The sequence below is a fragment of the Stenella coeruleoalba genome (assembly GCF_951394435.1).
Source record: "Stenella coeruleoalba genome assembly, chromosome: 10".
Lineage (NCBI taxonomy): Eukaryota > Metazoa > Chordata > Mammalia > Artiodactyla > Delphinidae > Stenella > Stenella coeruleoalba.
Window position 1 is genome coordinate 93,256,200 of NC_137156.1, and position 21,044 is coordinate 93,277,243.

The following is a 21,044-nucleotide window of genomic DNA, read 5'->3' on the forward strand; positions in this document are numbered from 1 at the left end:
TACTCACAGGCGCAGTCCCTCGAAAGCCGTCCTCTCCGGTGTTGGTCACAGGAAACTCGCCCTGCCAAATGTTGGCATAATGTTGGCCCTTCGGCTGCAGTCTGTTGCCCCAGGGGAAGAGTCTGTCAGAAGAGACACAGGCATCAGCCTGTCAAACAGACACAGGCTTCTGGACGAAAGTCAAGAGGAGGAAGGCAGTGAAAGAGAGAACATTGCTTGCTTGTTCCGAGTGAGCTATTTTTAAAAAAAAAAAAAAAATGCATAAAGCTTTTAATCAGGATTTTTTTTTAACTTCCGCACAACCAGTTCATGTCAAGTTCACAACAACCTTGGTCTCTCCCGAGGACTCAGGAGGCCTGAAATAAATCACAGAACTAAAAGAAGGGCTTATAGGAGGCTGGGAAAGCAGACATCATCCTGGACTTATATGGAAGCATCATCAGGCAACATCACACTGCACTTTTTTATAAAGCCTTCGTTATTTTAAGGAACCTTTCCTAGATGTGACCCAAACATGAGTTTTCTGTCTCATGGCTCTGGAAGCAAAAGATATATTGCTGCTTCAGGAGATGCCTAAAATAAGAAAATCCAAAAAGCAAGGCAGCCTGCCAGGAGGCTCTAAGGAGGACTATGTGACACGGGGATGGCGGCTCAATTGCCGTAGCCCACCTCACCACACACATGGCTTTGGGAGACTGTCAGGGGGTGGTGATCCCTGCATCCATGTTTCCTAAGTAACTTCACGGGCAGGAAGAAAGCCCAGCAGCAGTAAGCTGCGATCTGGCTGTGGTTTTAAATCAACTGTCCAGCCAAAGTAAGTTCCGTATATTTAGAAAAAGGTCCACATACTGTTAGGCAAAGACGAGACCCTCCAAGTACCTATTTTGCAGGCCTCCTCGACAGCTGTACTCCCACTCGGCTTCCGTGGGCAACCGCTTCCCGGCCCATGTGCAGTAGGCGACGGCATCGTTCCAGGAGACGTGAAGAACCGGGTGATCTGGCCTGGGGAACAGCGAGAGCAGAGTGAGCAGGGCAGGAACCAGAACAGGAACAGGAACAGGAACCGGCAGGACCGGCTTCAGCAAAGTGCCCATCAGCACCTTCACCTCAATCTGTGATGCTGAGGTGAGCCTGGTCCCCAAATCCAGCCCCAGCCGGGTCACATCTGTCACCCTCGACCACGGGTTTCTGACATCCAAGGCTCCCAAAGAGGTTATGATCCCGCTTGGAACAAGACTCAAAACATTTCTTCACTTTGCATGCAGGCCTGGACCCCCAGAGAATCTCACTTGGTGCAGTAGGTGTGGAGACGCACCAGCCAGATCCCCCTATGAGGAAGGAATGATTTTCCAGCTGCTGGGCGTGGCATCAGCAGAAGCTTCCAGCTCTCGGCTCCTTTAGGAGAGCTGCAAAGAGCCGCCTTACAGCCAGCGAGGACCAACCACGGCAGGGGCATAAAGGCGCAGCCGTGTGAGTTCACCATAGCTAAATCCTACGTGTCATTTATACCCCAGAGCCCCAAGGACTGGGTGGGATGTCCTGGACCTGCACTGTAGTCTTGGCTTCTCCCTCTGCCCAATCCTGTTTCCTCCCCATCCCTTCCACAGGTGTGGATCCCCTTATACAAATATTCTTCACACCAAGCTCTATCTAAGCATCTGTTTCCAGAGAATCCAATCTGTGATACTTGGCCTTAAACTTTGTCTCTTTCTGCTATAGATGAGTCAGCTATATGTGCCTCACTCTAGCAAGTGAGGAATCTAGCAGATTCCAAATAAATCTTTATTTTTTCTAAAAGTATAGAGGGGTAGGGAAGGTTAGGGAGAAAGTTTGAGAGTAAGGGGATAAACATATTTACCCAGCACCAGATAACTTTAATTCCCTGCTCACTCTTTCTCAGGTGGACTCTACATTCCTAGGCTATTTCTTAAGCATCTTTGAATTCCCTACAGTAATTACACAACTTTCACTTATTCTTTAAAAGCGTTTATTGAGTACCTATTACATGCCAGTCACTGTTTTCAACACTGATATTAAGACATGCACTTTTCTCAGAAGAAGGACTCACTCAGTGGATATAATACATTCCACTCTCACTTTTCCTTCTACCCTTCACTTTTTCTTCTACTATTAAATTCAGGAAAGAAGATAATAATTGGGACCTAAGAGGCCGTCAACCTGAGGTACCCAAGAATCCTACAACTTTCCACCTCATGGCCTATTTCTACCACAGAGGCTACCACCTCAGGCTTTGAAAGATTTCTGACGTTTTCAAGGGGCTATATCCCTAAAGCTGAACTTCATGCACTTCCAGATTCCTGACAATGAGGTCAATAACCGGGAATGTTGTCAAAAATAGAAGCTCGAAAATCCCATCTGAAAAATTGGGTTAGGAGAACAGTTTTCTTGGGCTGTTGAGATGCTGAGTCCTGACCCAAACCTTTCTGCGTCTTCAGGGCTTAAAGTGCTATCCATTTTTGCTTGAGATAATTATTTCTTTGCCACCCTGGAGACTTGCTGACCGACTTGCAGCTCTGTGGTTTTTCGGTCAGACGGTGGCTTCAAAGTATGTCAGTCCAGGACTGGAGACAACATGAGTCCTAAACCCAAGGGATGAGCTTCTACCGCGGCCACCTGGCAGGACACCACCACTTATCTGTAAGACAGATGGTCTCCTTCCTCTCAATGACCCACTCATGAGGGAGAGCAAACAGACAAGTTGTAAAGGTTAAACATGTCATGAGATTTGTAATAGGCCTGTCAAAGGGGGAAAAAATCTCCAAGAGGGAACCCTCTGACAGGCCAAATGAGGGAGGAGGAAGGCCACTTATTAAGAGCTCTCTGTGAGCTAGGTGCTATGTTTGGGTCTGTACATACAGTATTTCCTGCCATCCTATTTTCCTACCGACCAAGTCAGTAGAGTTTTTCATACTCACTCTTTTATACAAGACGGCCACTGAGTTTCTTTTCAACAGCATAGGAACCTATTTTGGAATGAAACATGTCATCTGGGGAAAGACCCACCAGCCTCACCTGTGCAGGACAGTAGAGTCGGGCCCTTCTGGGTGTCTCCAGTTAGCGCCTTTAACAGGTAACCACCAGGGAGCAGCTGCCACCTCAAAGCAACCCAGAATAAGCTGAGGTTAGCTATGATGCCTCTAGAAAAACACTGACTCAGTCTCTGCAGAAAAATATCTCTCTTAAGGTCTTCAACTTCCAGTTGACTTACCAAATAACTTTACCAGAATATCAAAAATAAAGATTTATATGTAACTAAATCTAACAAATAAGCATTATCTCGGGAATTCTCTGGCGGTCCACTGGTTAGGACTCGATGTTTCACTGCTGTGGTCCAGGTTCAATCCCTGGTTGGGGAACTAAGATCCAGCAAGCCATACGCTGTGGCCAAAAAAAACAAAAGCATTATCTCCCATCATAAAGCACCACAGTGATTAAATAAATACGTATCTAAATGCTGTGTGTCTCCAAGAATTTTAAAAGACACACTGCTAGCTAACCCTCTATAATCTCTAACAAGTGAGACAGGTAGTATTCCTCCTATTTAAAAGATGGTGAAACAGCATTAATCTTATAGTTAAGTGCTGGGCTGAAGGTCAACCGAGGTAGCCAGAGACCAAGCTGAAGCATAGCATAAAGAGCTGGAGTGTGTTTTCAAAAGACCCTGGTTAATCTCCAGCCCGACAATAGTTGTATGGCTCTGGGCAAGTTCACTGCTTGCCTGGCCCCAGAGTCCTCATCTGTGAAATGGGAGCAGGCCCGCCTGCCTCACCTACCTCAGACTCAAAGGAGGCTGCATTAGATAGGACTGGGAAGTGGTCAGCCCAGATCCTGTTCCCAGAACCTTACCTCCTACTTTACAGTTCTGTTAACCCAAATACCAAAATCAAGTGACCCTCATTTAGTGATTGATTGAGAACGTGGCTTTGGAGTCAGGCAAAATGAGATGTGACTCATGGCTCTGCCACTCCTACGGTGACCCCTGGTAACCTAATCAACCTCCCCACACCTGTTTTCTCATTTGTAGGTGAAGACAGTAACAATGCCTACCTCAGGGGTTATTACAAGGAGGAAACAGAACATACACACAGGGCTTAGGACTATGCCTAGCACTTAGCAAGCACTCAGTAAAGGGAACCAGTCTCAACTAGGGGCCTCATGACAGGAAGAGAGTTACAAAAAAATTACCATCATCAATGATGCTAATACTAAGTAAAGAAGTTTGCAAATGTTTCTTCTAATATAAACCAGAGCAGACTCAAGGTTATCCCCATGACAATGTTACTCTCAATCCTCTGCGTCCTGATGAGCCAGCCTGAGTGGAAGAGAAGGGGGAATGTGTTCCTGCTAACAATTACAGCAATCACTGAAAACACCAAACCCTGTCTTGTTCTTTTTTCACATCAGCGCAATCAAAACATTCATGGTATTCCAATCACAATTTGATGGAAAAAGCCAAATTCTTTTATATTTCAACGAAAGAGGCATTGTGTCCTTAAAGGACACTACTGCAAAGTGTTTTATTTTTCAGACAGCAGGAGAGGTGAAAGCCATGGCTTCTTCCTATTCCTTCTGTAGTACTGCGGAATCTTTAATGGGGAGATGTTCTCGCTGACTACTCTGCTTGATGTTTAGGTGCCAGTGACAGGTAACTCATTCCATGTCAAGGGAAGACCTGCAGAGAAAGCCCAGGTCATCCCACTCTTACATTCCAGTATCTTTACATCACTCACCCACCTCTACCCTACCCCCAACACTAAGGCCACCAGAAGGTTCTATTTCTCAAATAAAAAATAAAAATTTTTAAAAAAAGAGAAGAAGAAAAAAAAACAAACAGGAAAAATGTTAACCTTTGTTAAATCTGGGTGGTAGGAACTAGAATGCCTATTTTTCTTATACCCTATTGTGCTTTGAAATATTTCATCATTAGCAATTTTTTTAACATCTTTATTGGAGTATAATTGCTAACACAATGGTGTGTTAGTTTCTGCTGTATAACAAAGTGAATCAGCTATACATATACATATATCCCCATATCTCCTCCCTCTTGCGTCTCCCTCCCACCCTCCCTATCCCACCCCTCTAGGTGGACACAAAGCACCGAGCGGATCTCCCTGTGCTATGCGGCTGCTTCCCACTAGCTATCAGTTTTACATTTGGTAGTGTATATATGTCCATGCCACTCTCTCACTTCATCCCAGCTTACCCTTTCCCCTCCCCATGTCCTCAAGTCCATTAGCAATTTTTAAAATAAATTTATTTATCTATTCTATTACTGATGGGCATTTGGGTAGCTTCCAGTTTGGGCTACTATGAATGGTACTACTTCTGTGAACATTCCTGAAAGCTCATGACTTAGTAAATATGCATAAGCATTTCTGCTGATTGCATACTGTGGAGTGGAACTGCTGGATCCCAGGGTAGACACAGGCACAGCTTTAGTAAAGACAGCTGAACACAAGCCTTAATGGCAGAAGTCCTCCACGGTTCCCAACCTTCTTCAACAGGGAACTTCCATGGAGTTGGCTTGTGTGCGGACCCAGGGCAGCTGCTCCAGTGGCCTCTGAGTCCATTCCCTTTCCCTCTCCTCTTCCCCTTAACTCACTCTGGTTGCAAATATTTACTGAGCACCTACTATCTGCCTGGAGCTAAGCCTAATTCCTAAAGGGGATCTTCAACTCCCAGAATCCTCTGAGTATGACTTAAGACAGTCGGTATATTGAGAGTTTTTCAATTATTTATTGCACATATTTATCTTACATGGTTAACTACACAAAGCAGGATACAAAGTGTGAACCTAGGCATTTTATTTTCTTCCAAAAATATCTACAAAACTCAAATTGGTGGGTCCGCGTACCACCTTACACACATCACTTCTATAGCTCCTACTCAACTTCCTCCCTGTCATATACACACACTTGCCTCTCCTTCTAGATATCTGCTTTTCATTTCTCCCACTATCACTCTTTAATGAAATCTTTCACATTTCTTAGCAACCCATCGAAAACAGACCACCGCAGCACTACTGACTTATTAGGCCACATAATTCCTTGTTGGAGGGGTGCTGTCCCGTGCGTTGTAGGATGCTCAGCCGCATCGCAGACCCCTCCCCACTAGATGCCAGTAACATCCTACCCGCAACCCAACTATGACAACCAAAACTGTACCCATATTCACCATGCCCCAAACAAGACAAAGCTACGGGTCCTATAAGGGAACCTAACGGCATTGCCACCTGTCAGAAAGACTATAAGTCCCCATTGTAATGGTCAGATGCAGAGTCAGGAACCATTTCCACATAGGACACATGAAGAAGGAAAGGTAAGTAATCAAAGTCACCCACAACAGAACATAGCCAAGTTTTCCTGGGAAAGCCATGCTTTCTGGCCAAACTAATGGCAAATCCCATCAAGTGTCACCAGGTGCCTTCTTCCAAATATCACTGTTAACTCCATGTTTTTATTTATTTATTTATTTATTAGCATCTTTATTTGAGTATAATTGCTTTACAATGGTGTGTTAGTTTCTGCTTTATAACAAAGTGAATCAGCTATACATAAACATATATCCCAATATCTCCTCCCTCTTGAGTCTCCCTCCCACCCTCCCTATCCCACCACTAGGAGGTCACAAAGCACCGAGCTGATCTCCCAGTGCTATGTGGCTACTTCCCACTAGCCATCTATTTTACATTTGGTAGTGTATAATGTCCATGCCACTCTCTCACTTCGCTTACCGTTTCCCCTCCCCCTGTCCTCAAGTTCATTCTCTACATTTGCGTCTTTATTCCTGTCCTGCCCATAGGTTCTTCAGAACCATTTTCTTTTTTAGATTCCAAATACACGTGTTAGCATAAGGTATTTGTTTTTCTCTTTCTGACTTACTTCACTCTGTATGACAGACTCAACGTCCATCCACCTCACTACAAATAACTCAATTTCGTTTCTTTTTATGGCTGAGTAATATTCCATTGTATATATGGGCCACATCTTCTTTATCCATTCATCTGTTGATGGACACTTAGATTGCTTACATATCCTGGCTATTGTAAATAGAGCTGCAATGAACACTGTGGTACATGACTCTTTTTGAATTATGGTTTTCTGAGGGTATATGCCCAGGAGTGGGATTGCTAGGTCGTATGGTAGTTCTCTTTTTAGTTTTTTAAGGAACCTCCATACTGTTCTCCATAGTGGCTGTATCAATTTACATTCCCACGAACAGTGCAAGAGTGTTCCCTTTTCTCCACACCCTCTCTGGCATTTACTGTTTGTAGATTTTTTGATGATGGCCATTCTGACTGGCGTGAGGTGATACCTCATTGTAGTTTTGATTTGCATTTCTCTAATGATTAGTGATGTTGAGCATCCTTTCATGTGTTTGTTGGCAATCTGTACATCTTCTTTGGAGAAATGTCTATTTAGGTCTTCTGCCCATTTTTGGATTGGGTTGTTTGTTTTTTTGATATGGAGCTACATGAGCTGCTTGTAAATTTCGGACATAAATCCGCTGTCAGTTGCTTCATTTGCAAATATTTTCTCCCATTCTGAGGGTTGCCGTTTCTCCTTGTTTACGTTTTCCTTTGCTGTGCAAAAGCAGGTAGGATTGTATTGCTATAAACTTCCCTCTTAGAACTGCCTTTGCTGCATCCCATAGGTTTTGGGCCATCGTGTTTCCATTGTCATTTGTTTCTAGGTATTGTCCGATTTCCTCTTTGATTTCTTCAGTGATATCTTGGTTATTAAGTAGTGTATTGTTTAGCCTCCATGTGTTCGTGTTTTGTACAGATTTTTTTCCTGTAATTGATATCTAGTTTCATAGTGTTGTGGATGGAAAAGATACTTGATATAACTTCAATTTTCTTAAATTTACCAAGGCTTAATTTGTGACCCAAGATATGACCTATCCTGGAGCATGTTCCATGAACACTTGAGAAGAAAGTGTGTTCTGTTGTTTTTGGATGGAATGTCCTATAAATATAAATTAAGTCCATCTTGTTTAATGTATCATTTAAAGCTTGTGTTTCCTTATTGATGTTCATTTTGGATGAGCTGTCCATTGGTGAAAGTGGGGTGTTAAAGTCCCCCAGTATTATGATTGTATTACTTTTGATTTCCCCTTTTATGGCTGTTAGTATTTGCCTTATGTATTGAGGTGCTCCTATGTTGGATGCATAAATATTTACAGTTGTTATATCTTCTTCTTGGATTGATCCCTTGATCATTATATAGTGTCCTTTTTTGTCTCTTGTAATAGTCTTTAATTTAACATGTATTCTGTCTGATATGAGAATTGCTACTCCAGCTTTCTTTTGATTTCCATTTGCATGGAATATCTTTTTCCATCCCCTCACTTGCAGTCTGAATGTGTCCCTAGGTCTGAAGTGGGTCTCTTGTAGACAGCATATATATGGGTCTTGTTTTTGTATCCCTTCAGCCAGTCTATGTCTTTTGGTTGGAGCATTTAATCCATTTACATTTAAGGTAGTTATTGACATGTGTGTTCCTATTACCATTTTCTTAATTGTTTTCAGTTTGTTATTGTAGGTCTTCTTCCTTCTCTTGTGTTTCCTGCCTAGAGTAGTTCCTTTAGCATTTGTTGTAAAGCTGGTTTGGTGGTGCTGAATTCTCTTAGCTTCTGCTTGTCTGTAAAGGTTTTAATTTCTCCGTCGAATCTGAATGAGATCCTTGCTGGGTAGAGTAATCTTGGTTGTAGGTTTTTCCCTTTCATCACTTTAAATATGTCCTGCCACTCCCTTCTGGCTTGCAGAGTTTCTGCTGAAAGATCAGCTGTTAATATTATGGGGATTCTCTTGCATGTTATTTGTTGTTTTTCCCTGCTGCTTTTAATATTTTTTCTTTGTATTTAATGTTTGATAGTTTGACTAATATGTGTCTTGGTGTGTTTCTCCTTGGATTTACCCTGCATGGGACTCTCTGCACGTCCTGGGCTTGACTGACTGCTTCCTTTCCCATATTAGGGAACTTTTCAACTATAATCTCTTCAAATATTTTCTCAGTCCCTTTCTTTTTCTCTTCTTCTTCTGGGACCCCTATAATTCGAATGTTGGTGCATTTAATGTTGTCCCAGAGGTCTCTGAGACTGTCCTCAATTCTTTTCATTCTTTTTTCTTTATTTTGCTCTGCAGTAGTTATTTCCACTATTTTATCTTCCAGGTCACTTATCCGTTCTTCGCCCTCAGTTATTCTGCTATTAATTCCGTCTAGAGAAGTTTTAATTTCATTTATTGTGTTGTTCATCATTGTTTGTTTGCTCTTTAGTTCTTCTACATTGTCATTAAACATTTCTTGTATTTTCTCCATTCTATTTCCAATATTTTGGATCATCTTTACTATCATTACTCTGAATTCTTTTTCAGGTAGACTGCCTATTTCCTCTTCATTTGTTAGGTCTGGTGGGTTTTTATCTTGCTCCTTCATCTGCTGTGTGTTCCTCTGTCTTCTCATTTTGCTTAACTTACTGTGTTTGGGGTCTCCTTTTCGCAGGCTGCAGGTTCATAGTTCCCATTGTTTTTTATGTCCGCCCCCAGTGGCTAACGTTGGTTCAGTGGGCTGTGTAGGCTTCCTGGTGGAGGGGACTAGTGCCTGTGTTCTGGTGGATGAGGCTGGATCTTGTCTTTCTGTTGGACAGTACAACGTTCAGTGGTGTGTTTTGGGGTGTCTGTGACCTTATTATGATTTTAGGCAGCCTCTCTGCTAACGGGTGGGGTTGTGTTCCTGTCTTGCTAGTTGTTTGGCAGATGGTGTCCAGCACTGTAGCTTGCTGGTTATTGAGGGGAGCTGGGTCTTAGCCATGAGATGGAGATCTCTGGGAGAGCTTTTGCTGTTTGATATTACATGGAGCTGGGAGGTCTCTGGTAGACCAGTGTCCTGAACTCGGCTCTCCTACCTCAGAGGCACAGGCCTGACACCTGGCCAGAGCACCAAGCTCCTGTCAGCCAAATGGCTCAGAAGAAAAGGGAGAAAAAAAGAAAAATAAAGTAAAGTTATTAAAATTAAAAATTTTTAAATTATTAAAAATAAAAAAATTAAAAAGTAATAAAAAAAAAGAACACAAGAAAGAAAGAAAGAAGAGAGCAACCAAACCAAAAAACAAATCCACCAATAACAAGTGCTAAAAACTATACTTAGAAAAAAAAAAAGAAAAAGGACAGACAGAACGCTAGGAAAAATGGTAAAAGAAAAGCTACACAGACAAAATCACACAAATAAGCATAGACATACACACTCACAAAAAGAGAAAAAGGAAAAAATATATATATATATGTATATATAAAAATAAGAGACCTACCAAATCAATAAACAAATCTACCAATGATAATAAACTCTAAATACTAAACTAAGACAAACATAAAACCAGGAACAAATTAGATGCAGAAAGCAAACCACAAGTCCACAGTTGCTCCCAAAGTCCACCACCTCAAGTTGGGATGATTTGTTGTCTATTCACGTATTCCACAGATGCAGGGTACATCAAGTTGATTGTGGAGATTTAATCTGCTGCTCCTGAGGCTGCTGGGAGAGATTTCCCTTTCTCTTCTTTATTCGCACAGCTCCTGGGGTTCAGCTTTGGATTTGGCCTCAACTCTGCATGTAGGTCACCTGAGGGCGTCTGTTCTTTGCCCAGACAGGTCGGAGTTAAAGGAGCAGCTGATTAGGGGGCTCTGGCTCACTCAGACCAGGGTGAGCGAGGGGTATGGAATGTGGGGCAAGCCTGCGGCAGCAGAGACTGCCATAATGTTGCAACAGCCTGAGGTACGCTGTGTGTTCTCCCAGGGAAGTTGTCCCTGGATCCCGGGACCCTGGCAGTGGTGTGCTGCACAGGCTCCCGGGAGGAGAGGTGTGGATAGTAACCTGTGCTTGCACACAGGCTTGCTGGCTGCAACAGCAGCCTTAGCACTTCATGCCCGTCTCTGGGGTCCATGCTGATAGCTGTGGCTCGTGCCCGTCTCCAGAGCTCCTTTAGGTGGTGCTCTGAATCCCCTCTTCTCACACACCTGGAAACAACTGTCTCTTGCCTCTTCAGCAGCTCCAGACTTTTTCCCGGACTCCCTCCTGGCTAGCTGTGGTGCACTAACCCCCTGCAGGCTGTGTTCATGCAGCCAACCCCAGTCCTCTCCCTGGGATTTGACCTCCAAAGCATGAGCCTCAGCTCCCAGCCCCCACCTGCCCCAGTGGGTAAGCAGACAAGCCTCTCGGTCTGGTGAGTGCTGGTCGGCACCGATCCTTTGTGCGGGAATCTCTCCGCTTTGCCCTCTGCACCCCTGTTGCTGCACTATCCTCCGTGGCTCTGAAGCTCCCCACCCCACCACCCCCCGTCTCCACCAGTTAAGGGGCTTCCTAGTGTGTGGAAGCTTTTCCTCCTTTACAGCTCCCTCCCAGAGGTGCAGGTCCTGTCCCTGTTTTTTGTCTGTTTTTTCATTTTTCTTTTGCCCTCCCCAGACACATGGGGAGTTTCTTGCCTTTTGGGAGGTCTGAGGTCTTCTGCCAGCGTTCAGTAGATGTTCTGTAGGAGTTGTTCCACATGTAGATGTATCTCTGATATATTTGTGGGGAGGAAGGTGATCTCCACGTCTTACTCCTCTGCCATCTTGAAGGTCCCCTTCAACTCCATGTTTTTAAAAACTGTTCTTGAACGCCTGGTCATGTCTTGAAAATAAATGCTATTCTACTATGTCTAGGAACTTATGAAATAAGCACCTTTTGAGAGTCATATGAGCCAGTTAATTCAAGGTTACGTTGCAAATTATGACATCTCTCATTCCTTTTCTTTAACAGAAATAGTCTTCAGGTGTGTTGTTTCCAGATTCACAGCAGCAACATGATCGGACTAGCATATGTGACAAGCCTCAGCCTAAAAAGAGAAATTTGGGTGTTGGGGGGGTGGGGAATGTGGTTGCCCATCTACATATATTCTGTTCAACTGAGACATTTCTAGCTGAGTTACAGCACTCCCTCATATCCAGGGAGAAAAGGACTTAACTTGACCTATTTCAAGTCAACCATCTCCATAGCGACTGTCTTGGGTTTAAGTTGAAACAGCTGTACCAGACAGCCAGAAACCAATTACAATGTAAATAGGATCCTTGTGCGTATTGATATCCCCTTGAGAAATGGACTTCAGAGAGCAAAGACATCTTTTCCCACCTCTCCCTAGGGACATAACCATACATGTAGTAACAGCTTAAAGAAAAGAAAAGGGGAAGACAGCAAAGGTGCCTTTATTCTTGCCAAGTGGTAAATTATGCTTCTCATACACACACAGCCTAGATTGAAGTCGGCACAGGAAAAAGAGCACTGTGTAATTATGCACATTCAAGTGTAAAGATGTCAAGTTCACGACTTTACAACTGTTCTTTTAAAAATTGAATGCATTTAGACAAGAGAATTAAAAAGATGGACATTTCTTGAAACGCAGTATAAACATGACAGTTACCCCATAAAAAGAGCCTGGGAGAATTTTTCAACTGGCACCAGGAAACAATGAGAAATCACAGATCTGTTCAAATTCATGAAGTATAAATAAAACTGGATGAGAATCAAATGCAACTAAAGGAATAAAATGGAATAGAAGGCACACAATGAGTAAAAATCTCTTTCTTCAACACCTAACACAAATGTAGAAAATTGAGAACTAGGCTTAAATAAAGACTAAAAACAAATTCATCATGAAAATAGATAGGTACTCAAGTCTGACAGCTTATTTCAAATTAAATCCTAAAGCAGGTACCTCGACTACTTAATAGAACACATTAGAGTAAAAAATCCATGCTTTTTCAAACAGAGTACAAATATTTAAGAAATTTAAGGCAGATCTGAAATGTCTCAATACTTTTTGCTTCAGTTTGTAGTGAAATTCCTCATGCTAGAATACACTGCATTCCATGACACCAATCGGTATACTCTAAACATTCATTACGTTTCCTTAAGAGAGTAGCAGAAATCCTATAGACTCACTCATTATAGACAATGTGTAAAAAATAGCCTAAGGGAGCAGGCAGACAGCAGAAAAAAGAAAAAATACAATCCTGCAGCCTGTGGAACAACAACCACATTCACAGAAAGATAGACAACAAGAAAAAGCAGAGGGATACGTACCAGATGAAGGAACAATATAAAACCCCAGAAAAACAACTAAATGAAGTGGAGATAGGCAACCTTCCAGAAAAATAATTCAGAATAATGATAGTAAAGATGATCCAGGACCTTGGAAAAACAATAGAGGCAAAGATCGAGAAGACGCAAAAAATGTTTTACAAAGGAATACAAGAATTAAAGAACAAACAAACAGAGATGAACGATACAGTAACTGAAATGAAAACTACACTAGAAGGGTTCAATAGCAGAACAACTGAGGCAGAAGAACAGATAAGTGACCTGGAAGACAGAATGGTGGAAATCAGTGCTGTGGAATAGAATAAAGAAAAAAGAATGAAAAGAAATGAAGACAGCCTAAGAGACCTCTGGGACAACATTAAACGCAACAACATTCACATCATAGGGGTCCCAAAAGGAGAAGAGAGAGAGAAAGGACGCAAGAAAATATTTGAAGAGATTATAGTCGAAAACTTCCGTAACATGGGAGAGGAAATAGCCACCCAAGACCAGGAAGTGCAGAGAGTCCCATACAGGATAAACCAAGGAGAAACACACAGAGACACATAGTAATCAAACTGGCAAAAACTAAAGACAAAGAAAAATTATTGAAAGCAGCAAAGGAAAAACAACAAATAACATAAAAGGGCACGCCCATAAGGTTAACAGCTGATTTCTCAGCAAAAATTCTACAAGCCAGAAGGGCGAGGCATGATATACTTAAAGTGATGAAATGGAAGAAACTACAACGAAGATTACTCTACCCAGCAAGGATCTCATTCAGATTCGATGGAGAAATCAAAAGCGTTACAGACAAGCAAACGCTAAGAGAATTCAGCACCACCAACCCAGCTCTACAACAAATGCTAAAGGAACTTCTCTAAGTGGGAAACACAAGAGAAGAAAACGACCTACAAAAACAAATCCAAAACAATTAAGAAAATGGTAATAGGAACATACAAATCGATAATTACCTTAAACGTAAATGGATTAAATGCTCCAACCAAAAGTCACAGGATTGCTGAATGGATACAAAAACAAGACCCATATATATGCTGTCTACAAGAGACCCACTTCAGACCTAGGAACACATTCAGACTGCAAGTGAGGGGATGGAAAAAGATATTCCATGCAAATGGAAAACAAAGGAAAGCTGGAGTTGCAATACTCATATCAGATAAAATAGACTTTAAAATAAAGAATGTTACAAGAGACAAGAAAGAATACTACATAATGATCAGGGGGTCAATCCAAGAAGAAGATATAACACTTATAAATATATGTGCACCCAACATAAGAGAAGCTGAATACATAAGGCAAATGCTAACACGTATAAAGGAGGAAATCGGCAGTAACACAATAATAGTGGGGGACTTTAACACCTCACTTACACGAATGGATAGATCATACAAAATGAAAATAAATAAGGAAACAGAAGCTTTAAATGACACAATGGACCACACAGATTTAATTCATATTTATAGGATATTCCATCCAAAAACAGCAGATTACACTTTCTTCTCAAGTGCACACGGAACATTCCCCAGGACAGATCCCATCTTGGGTCACAAATCAAGCCTCAGTAAATTTAAGAAAATTGAAATCATATCCAGCATCTTGTCTGACCACAACGCTATGACATTAGAAATGAATTACAGGCAAATAAACGTAAAAACCACAAATGCATGGAGGCTAAATAATACGTTACTAAATAACCAAGAGATCACTGAAGAAATCAAAGAGGAAATCAAAAAATACAGAGAAACAAATGACAATGAAAACACGGCGATCCAAAACCTATGGGATGCAGCAAAAGCAGTTCTAAGAGGGAAGGTTAGAGCTAGACAAGCCTACCTCAAGAAACAAGAAACATCTCAAATAAACCATGTAACCTTACACCTAAAGGAACTAGAGAAAAAAGAACAAACAAAACCCAACGTTAGCAGAAGGAAAGAAATCATAAAGATCAGAGCAAAAATAAATGAAATAGAAACAAAGAATACAATAGCAAAGATCAATAAAACTAAAAGCTGGTTCTTTGAGGAGATAAACAAAATTGATAAATCATTAGCCAGACTCATCAAGAAAAAGAGGGAGAGGACTCAAATCAGTAAAATTAGAAATGAAAAAGAAGTTACAACAGACACCGCAGAAATACAAAGCATCCTAAGAGACTACTACAAGCAACTCTATGCCAATAAAATGGACAATCTGGAAGAAATGGACAAATTCTTAGAAAGGTATAACGTTCCAAGACTGAACCAGGAAGAAATAGAAAATATGAACAGACCAATCACAAGTAATGAAATTGAAACTGTGATTCAAAGTCTTCCAGCAAACAAAAGTCCAGGCCCAGATGGCTTCACAGGCGAATTCTACCAAACATTTAGAGAAGAGCTAACACCCACCCTTCTCAAACTCTTCCAAAAAATTGCAGAGGAAGGAACACTCCCAAACTCATTCTATGAGGCCACCATCACCCTGATACCAAAACCACACAAAGATACTACAAAAAAAGAAAATTACAGACCAATATCACTCATGAATATAGATGCAAAAATGCTCAACAAAATACTAGCAAACAGAATCCAACAGCACATTAAAAGGATCATACATCATGATCAAGTGGGATTTATCCCAGGGATGCAAGGATTCTTCAATATATGCAAATCAATCAATGTGATACAGCATATTAACAAATTGAAGAATAAAAACCATATGATCATCTCAATAGATGCAAAAAAAGCTTTTGACAAAATGCAACACCCATTTATGATAAAAACTCTCCAGAAAGTGGGCATAGAGGGAATCTACCTCAACATAATAAAGGCCATATACGACAAACCCACGGCAAACATCATTCTCAATGGTGAAAAACTGAAAGCACTTCCTATGAGATCAGGAACAAGACAAGGATGTCCACTCTCACCACTATTATTCAACATAGTTTTGGAAGTCCTAGCCACGGCAATCAGAGAAGTAAAAGAAATAAAAGGAATACAAATTGGAAAAGAAGAGGTAAAACTGTCACTGTTGGCAGATGACATGATACTATACATAGAGAATCCTAAAGATGCCACCAGAAAACTACTACAGCTAATCAGTGAATTCAGTAAAGTTGAAGGATACAAAATTATTGCATAGAAATCTCCTGCATTCCTATACACTAATGATGAAATATCTGAAAGGGAAATTAAGGCAACACTCCCATTTACCATTGCAACAAAAAGAACAAAATACCTAGGAATAAAGCTACCTAGGGAGACAAAAGACCTGTATGCAGAAAACTGTAAGACACTGATGAAAGAAATTAAAGATGATACCAACAGATGCACAGATATACCATGTTTTTGGATTGGAAGAATCAATATTGTGAAAATGACTATAGTACCCAAAGCAATCTACAGATTCAATGCATCCCTAACAAACTACCAATGGCATTTTTTATGGAACTGAAACAAAAAATATTAAAATTTGTATGGAGACACAAAGGACCCCGAATAGCCAAAGCAGTTCTGACGGAAAAAAACAGAGCTGGAGGAATCAGACTCCCTGTCTTCAGACTATACTACAAAGCTACAGTAATCAAGACAATATGGTACTGGCACAAAAGCAGAAACATAGATCAATGGAACAAGATAGAAAGCCCAAAGATATACCCACGCACCTATGGTCAACTAATCTATGACAAAGGAGGCAAGGATACACAATGGAGAAAAGACAGTCTCTTCAATAAGTGGTGCTGGGAAAACTGGACAGCTACATGTAAAAGAATGAAATTAGACACTCCCTAACACCATACTCAAAAATAAACTCAAAATGGATTAGAGACATAAATGTAAGACTGGAAACTATAAAATTCTTAGAGGAAAACATAGGCAGAACACTCTTTGACATAAATCACAGAAAGATCTGTTTTGATCCACCTCCTAGAGTAATGGAAATAAAAACAAAAGTAAACAAATGGGACCTAATGAAACTTCAAAGCTTTTGCACAGCAAAGGAAACCATAAACAAGATGAAAAGACAACCCTCAGAATGGGAGAAAATATCTGCAAACGATTCAACGGACAAAGGATTAATCTCCAAAATATATAAACAGCTCATGCAGTCCAACATTAAAAAAAAAAAACAACCCAATCAAAAAATGGGCAGAAGACCTAAACAGACATTTCTCCAAAGAAGACATACAGATGGCCAAGAAGCACATGAAAAGCTGCTCAACATCTCTAATTATTAGAGAAATGCAAATCAAACTTACAGTGAGGTATCACTTCACACCAGCTAGAATGGGCCTCAACAGAAAATCTACAAACAGCAAATGCTGGAGAGGGTGTGGAGAAAAGGGAACCCTCTTGCACTGTTGGTGGGAATGTAAACTGATACAGCCACTATGGAGAACAGTATGGAGGTTCCTTTAAAAACTAAAAATAGAATTACCATATGATCCAGCTCTGTGTATATGCCCAGTAGTGAATCCCACTACTGGGCATATACACAGAGAAAACCACAATTCAAAAAGACACATGCACCCCAATGTTCATTGCAGCACTATTTACAATAGCCAGGTTATGGAAGCAACCTAAATGCCCATCGACAGATGAATGGATAAAGAAGATGTGGTACATATATACAATGGAATATTACTCAGCCACAAAAAGGAATGAAACTGGGTCATTTGTGGAGACATGGATGGATCTAGAAACTGTCATACAGAGTGAAGTAAGTCAGAAAAACAAATATCGTATATGAACACATATATGTGGAGCCTAGAAAAATGGTACAGATGAACCAGTTTGCACGGCAGAAATAGAGACACAGATGTAGAGGAGAAACATATGGACACCAAGCAGGGAAAGCGGCGGGGGTGGTGGTGGTGGTGGTGGTGGTGTGATGAATTGGGTGATTGGGATTGACATGTATACACTGATGTGTATAAAATTGATGACTAATAAGAACCTGCTGTATAAATAAATAAATTTAATTTAATTTAAAAATAAAAAAAAAAGAAAAACGGCCTAAGAGTTCTTTAGCATCAAAAAACCCTTTAAAAGTGATCTAGTTGACTCATTCTCAGTTGAGAACTCCATAAACATGGGAAAAGTAGATTTGCAGCTTTTTACTACAATTTTTTTATTGAAGCATAGTTGATTTATAATATTGTATTCGTTTCAGGTGTACAACATATACTCCACTTAAAGTTATTACAATAGCTCTATTTCCCTGTGCTGTACAACATATCCTCATTCCCTACCTATTTTGCACATAGTAGTTTGTACCTCTTATTCCCCTACCCGTATCTTGCCTTTCCTCCCTTTCCTCTCCCCACTGGTAAGCACTATATTGTTCTCTGTATCTGTGAATCTGTTTCTGTTTCATTATATGTATTTGTTTGCTTTACTTTCTGGATTCTATATATGTGATAAAATACAGTATTTGTCTCTCTCTCACTTATTTCACTTAGCATAATGCTGTCTAGGTCCAGGATCTGGGGCTTTTTAAAAAATTCATAAAAACAAGACAAAACAATGTTTTATTTTTTTTAAGTAATTTTTTACTTCTTTAGGCAAGGTGACAAAGTAAATTGATATAACCTATCTTGAAATCAATTTGACAATACTCAGCAAAAGGCTACATCACATGCATACCCATAGGGGAGACTGGCTGAGTCCCTTACTGTGCATCTGTATGAAGGAATACAACGTAATAACTAAAAATGATATGCAGGAAAAAAACGTAACTACTTGGATAAATGTTCACAATTTAAAGTGAAAAAAGCCAGTTGCACGTATGGCTGTACAAATCTGCTTAAAAATATGTCTAGAAAGAGACACACACAGACACACCCCCGCCCCACCAAGAAAAGATTACTGGTATATATACTGAAATGTCTGCAATGATTATTTCTGGGTGGTGAGATGATGGGTGATATTTAATGTTCTTTTTTGTGTCATTTTTCTTTTCTAAATTATCTACAGTGAATACATTTTTTATTCAGATTTTCTAAGTTTGTTCTGCTAACAGAGCTGAGAGTTAATTTACATTGAAAAAACAAAAGTAAGCAATATTAAATAATTATTTATTAATTTAATTAAAATAACATATTCACCATTCTCTATAAACTTTGTTTTTATATTCAGCTTCCAGTTTCATCAATAAGCATACACATTTTTACATATTTTTTCCAAATTTATATGTATTGATTGTTTTCATTTACTTTATAAAATATTTTCTTATGCTTTATCTGAACTTCACAACAAACATTTTTAGAGGATGCACAATATTTTCTCATGTTGATGTACTGTAATTTACCAACCAATCTCCTAACATTGAACCACTCAGGTTATATTCAACTTTGTTGCTTTTTTTTACTATTATAGATAACACTACAGTGAACATCTTCAAACATGTTCATTTAGTTTTTGCTTTTCCCAAATTTCTAGAACTGGCATCACTGTACCTAAGAGTGTGTTTCTGTGGCTTTTGCTAAAAATCGTGTTTTTTTTTAAAAAATCAACAACGGATTTTTAAAAATCTACCAATATTAATACATGGTGTGGCTAGTTTCCCTCTGGAAAGAGGGATGAGTATATGTAAAAATCATGGCACCCCAGAGAGAGGTTTTTATTACAACTCTTCACAAGAAGGCTCCATTTAGGTTCCTTATATTGCTACTGGCTTAACTACAGACATTTTTTCAATGTATAAAACAGGGAAATTACAGAAAGTCTGAATACCATTTGATTGTTTCTGTACTTTTTTTTCCTGGCTTACAAGTTCTGAGGCTTCTGAGAAAAAAGGTCAAACAAAAGACAGAATATAGAAAAGGCATATAAGATGCTTTCCCAGCCTGGCTGCATAGTTAACAGACGCAGGATTATAGTGCCGCAGGATTTTAAAGATGGGAAGGATCAGGGAGGTCGTGTATTTAAATTCCCTCATTTTAAGGATGGAAAAATAAGCCTTGAAATGTGGCAGGTAGTAACAGAGCCAGGAAAAGAACCTACAGCCGCAGATATTCAATTTATAACTCTGTTCTACTATCCAAGCATTTCCCAGTGGCTGTTTCCCAAGTCTTCCACATGACTTTAGAACATACAGGGGGGAGAAAAAGTAACATAATCAAAGCATTCAAACTAGCCAGGAAAGCACCGAGTTAATCAATTTATACTAGTTTTTAATTGCAGAACTTCTCAAAATCTTTGAACTGCTAACGTAACGGTTATGGTTAAGTTCTAAGTAAGGGGAGGTTTTTTTTTTTAACATCCTTATTGGAGTATAATTGCTTAACAATGGTGTGTGAGTTTCTGCTTCATAACAAAGTGAATCAGCTATACATATACATACATCCCCATATCTCCTCCCTCTTGAGTCTCCCTCCCAACCTCCCTATACCACCCCTCTAGGTGGTCACAAAGCACTGAGCTGATCTCCCTGTGCTATGCAGCGGCTTCCCACTAGCTATCTATTTTACATTTGGCAGTGTATATATGTCCATACCACTCTCTCACTTCGTCCCAGCTTACCCTTTGCCCTCCCCATGTCCTCAAGTCCATTCTCTACATGTGCGTCTTTATTCCTGTCCTGCCCCTAGGTTCTTCAGAACCTTTTATTTTTAGATTCCATATATATGTGTTAGCATATGGTATTTGCTTTTCTCTTTCTGACTTACTTCACTCTGTATGACAGACTCAACGTCCATGCACCTCACTACAAATAACTCAATTTCATTTCTTTTTATGGCTGAGTAATATTCCATTGTATATGTGTGCCACATCTTCTTTATCCATTCATCTGTTGATGGACACTTAGGTTGCTTCCATGTCATGGCTATTGTAAATAAAGCTGCAATGAACATTGTGGTACAAGACTCTTTTTGAATTATGGTTTTCTCAGGGTGTATGTCCAATA

The 21,044-nt window shown here is 40.3% G+C and overlaps 1 protein-coding gene across 2 annotated transcripts in view; it reads right to left on the reverse strand.

Annotated features, from left to right (window-relative positions):
* Positions 1–21,044, reverse strand: part of SUMF1 (sulfatase modifying factor 1) — a 106,140-nt gene that overhangs the window by 49,075 nt on the left and 36,021 nt on the right. For both annotated transcript variants that reach the window (XM_079934818.1, XM_079934819.1), the window contains 3 exons: positions 3,034–3,116; positions 880–1,002; positions 8–122 (listed from right to left, as the gene is read on the reverse strand). In XM_079934818.1, coding sequence (XP_079790944.1) covers positions 8–122; positions 880–1,002; positions 3,034–3,116 — 321 coding nt within the window. The remainder of the gene's footprint in view (positions 1–7; positions 123–879; positions 1,003–3,033; positions 3,117–21,044) is intronic.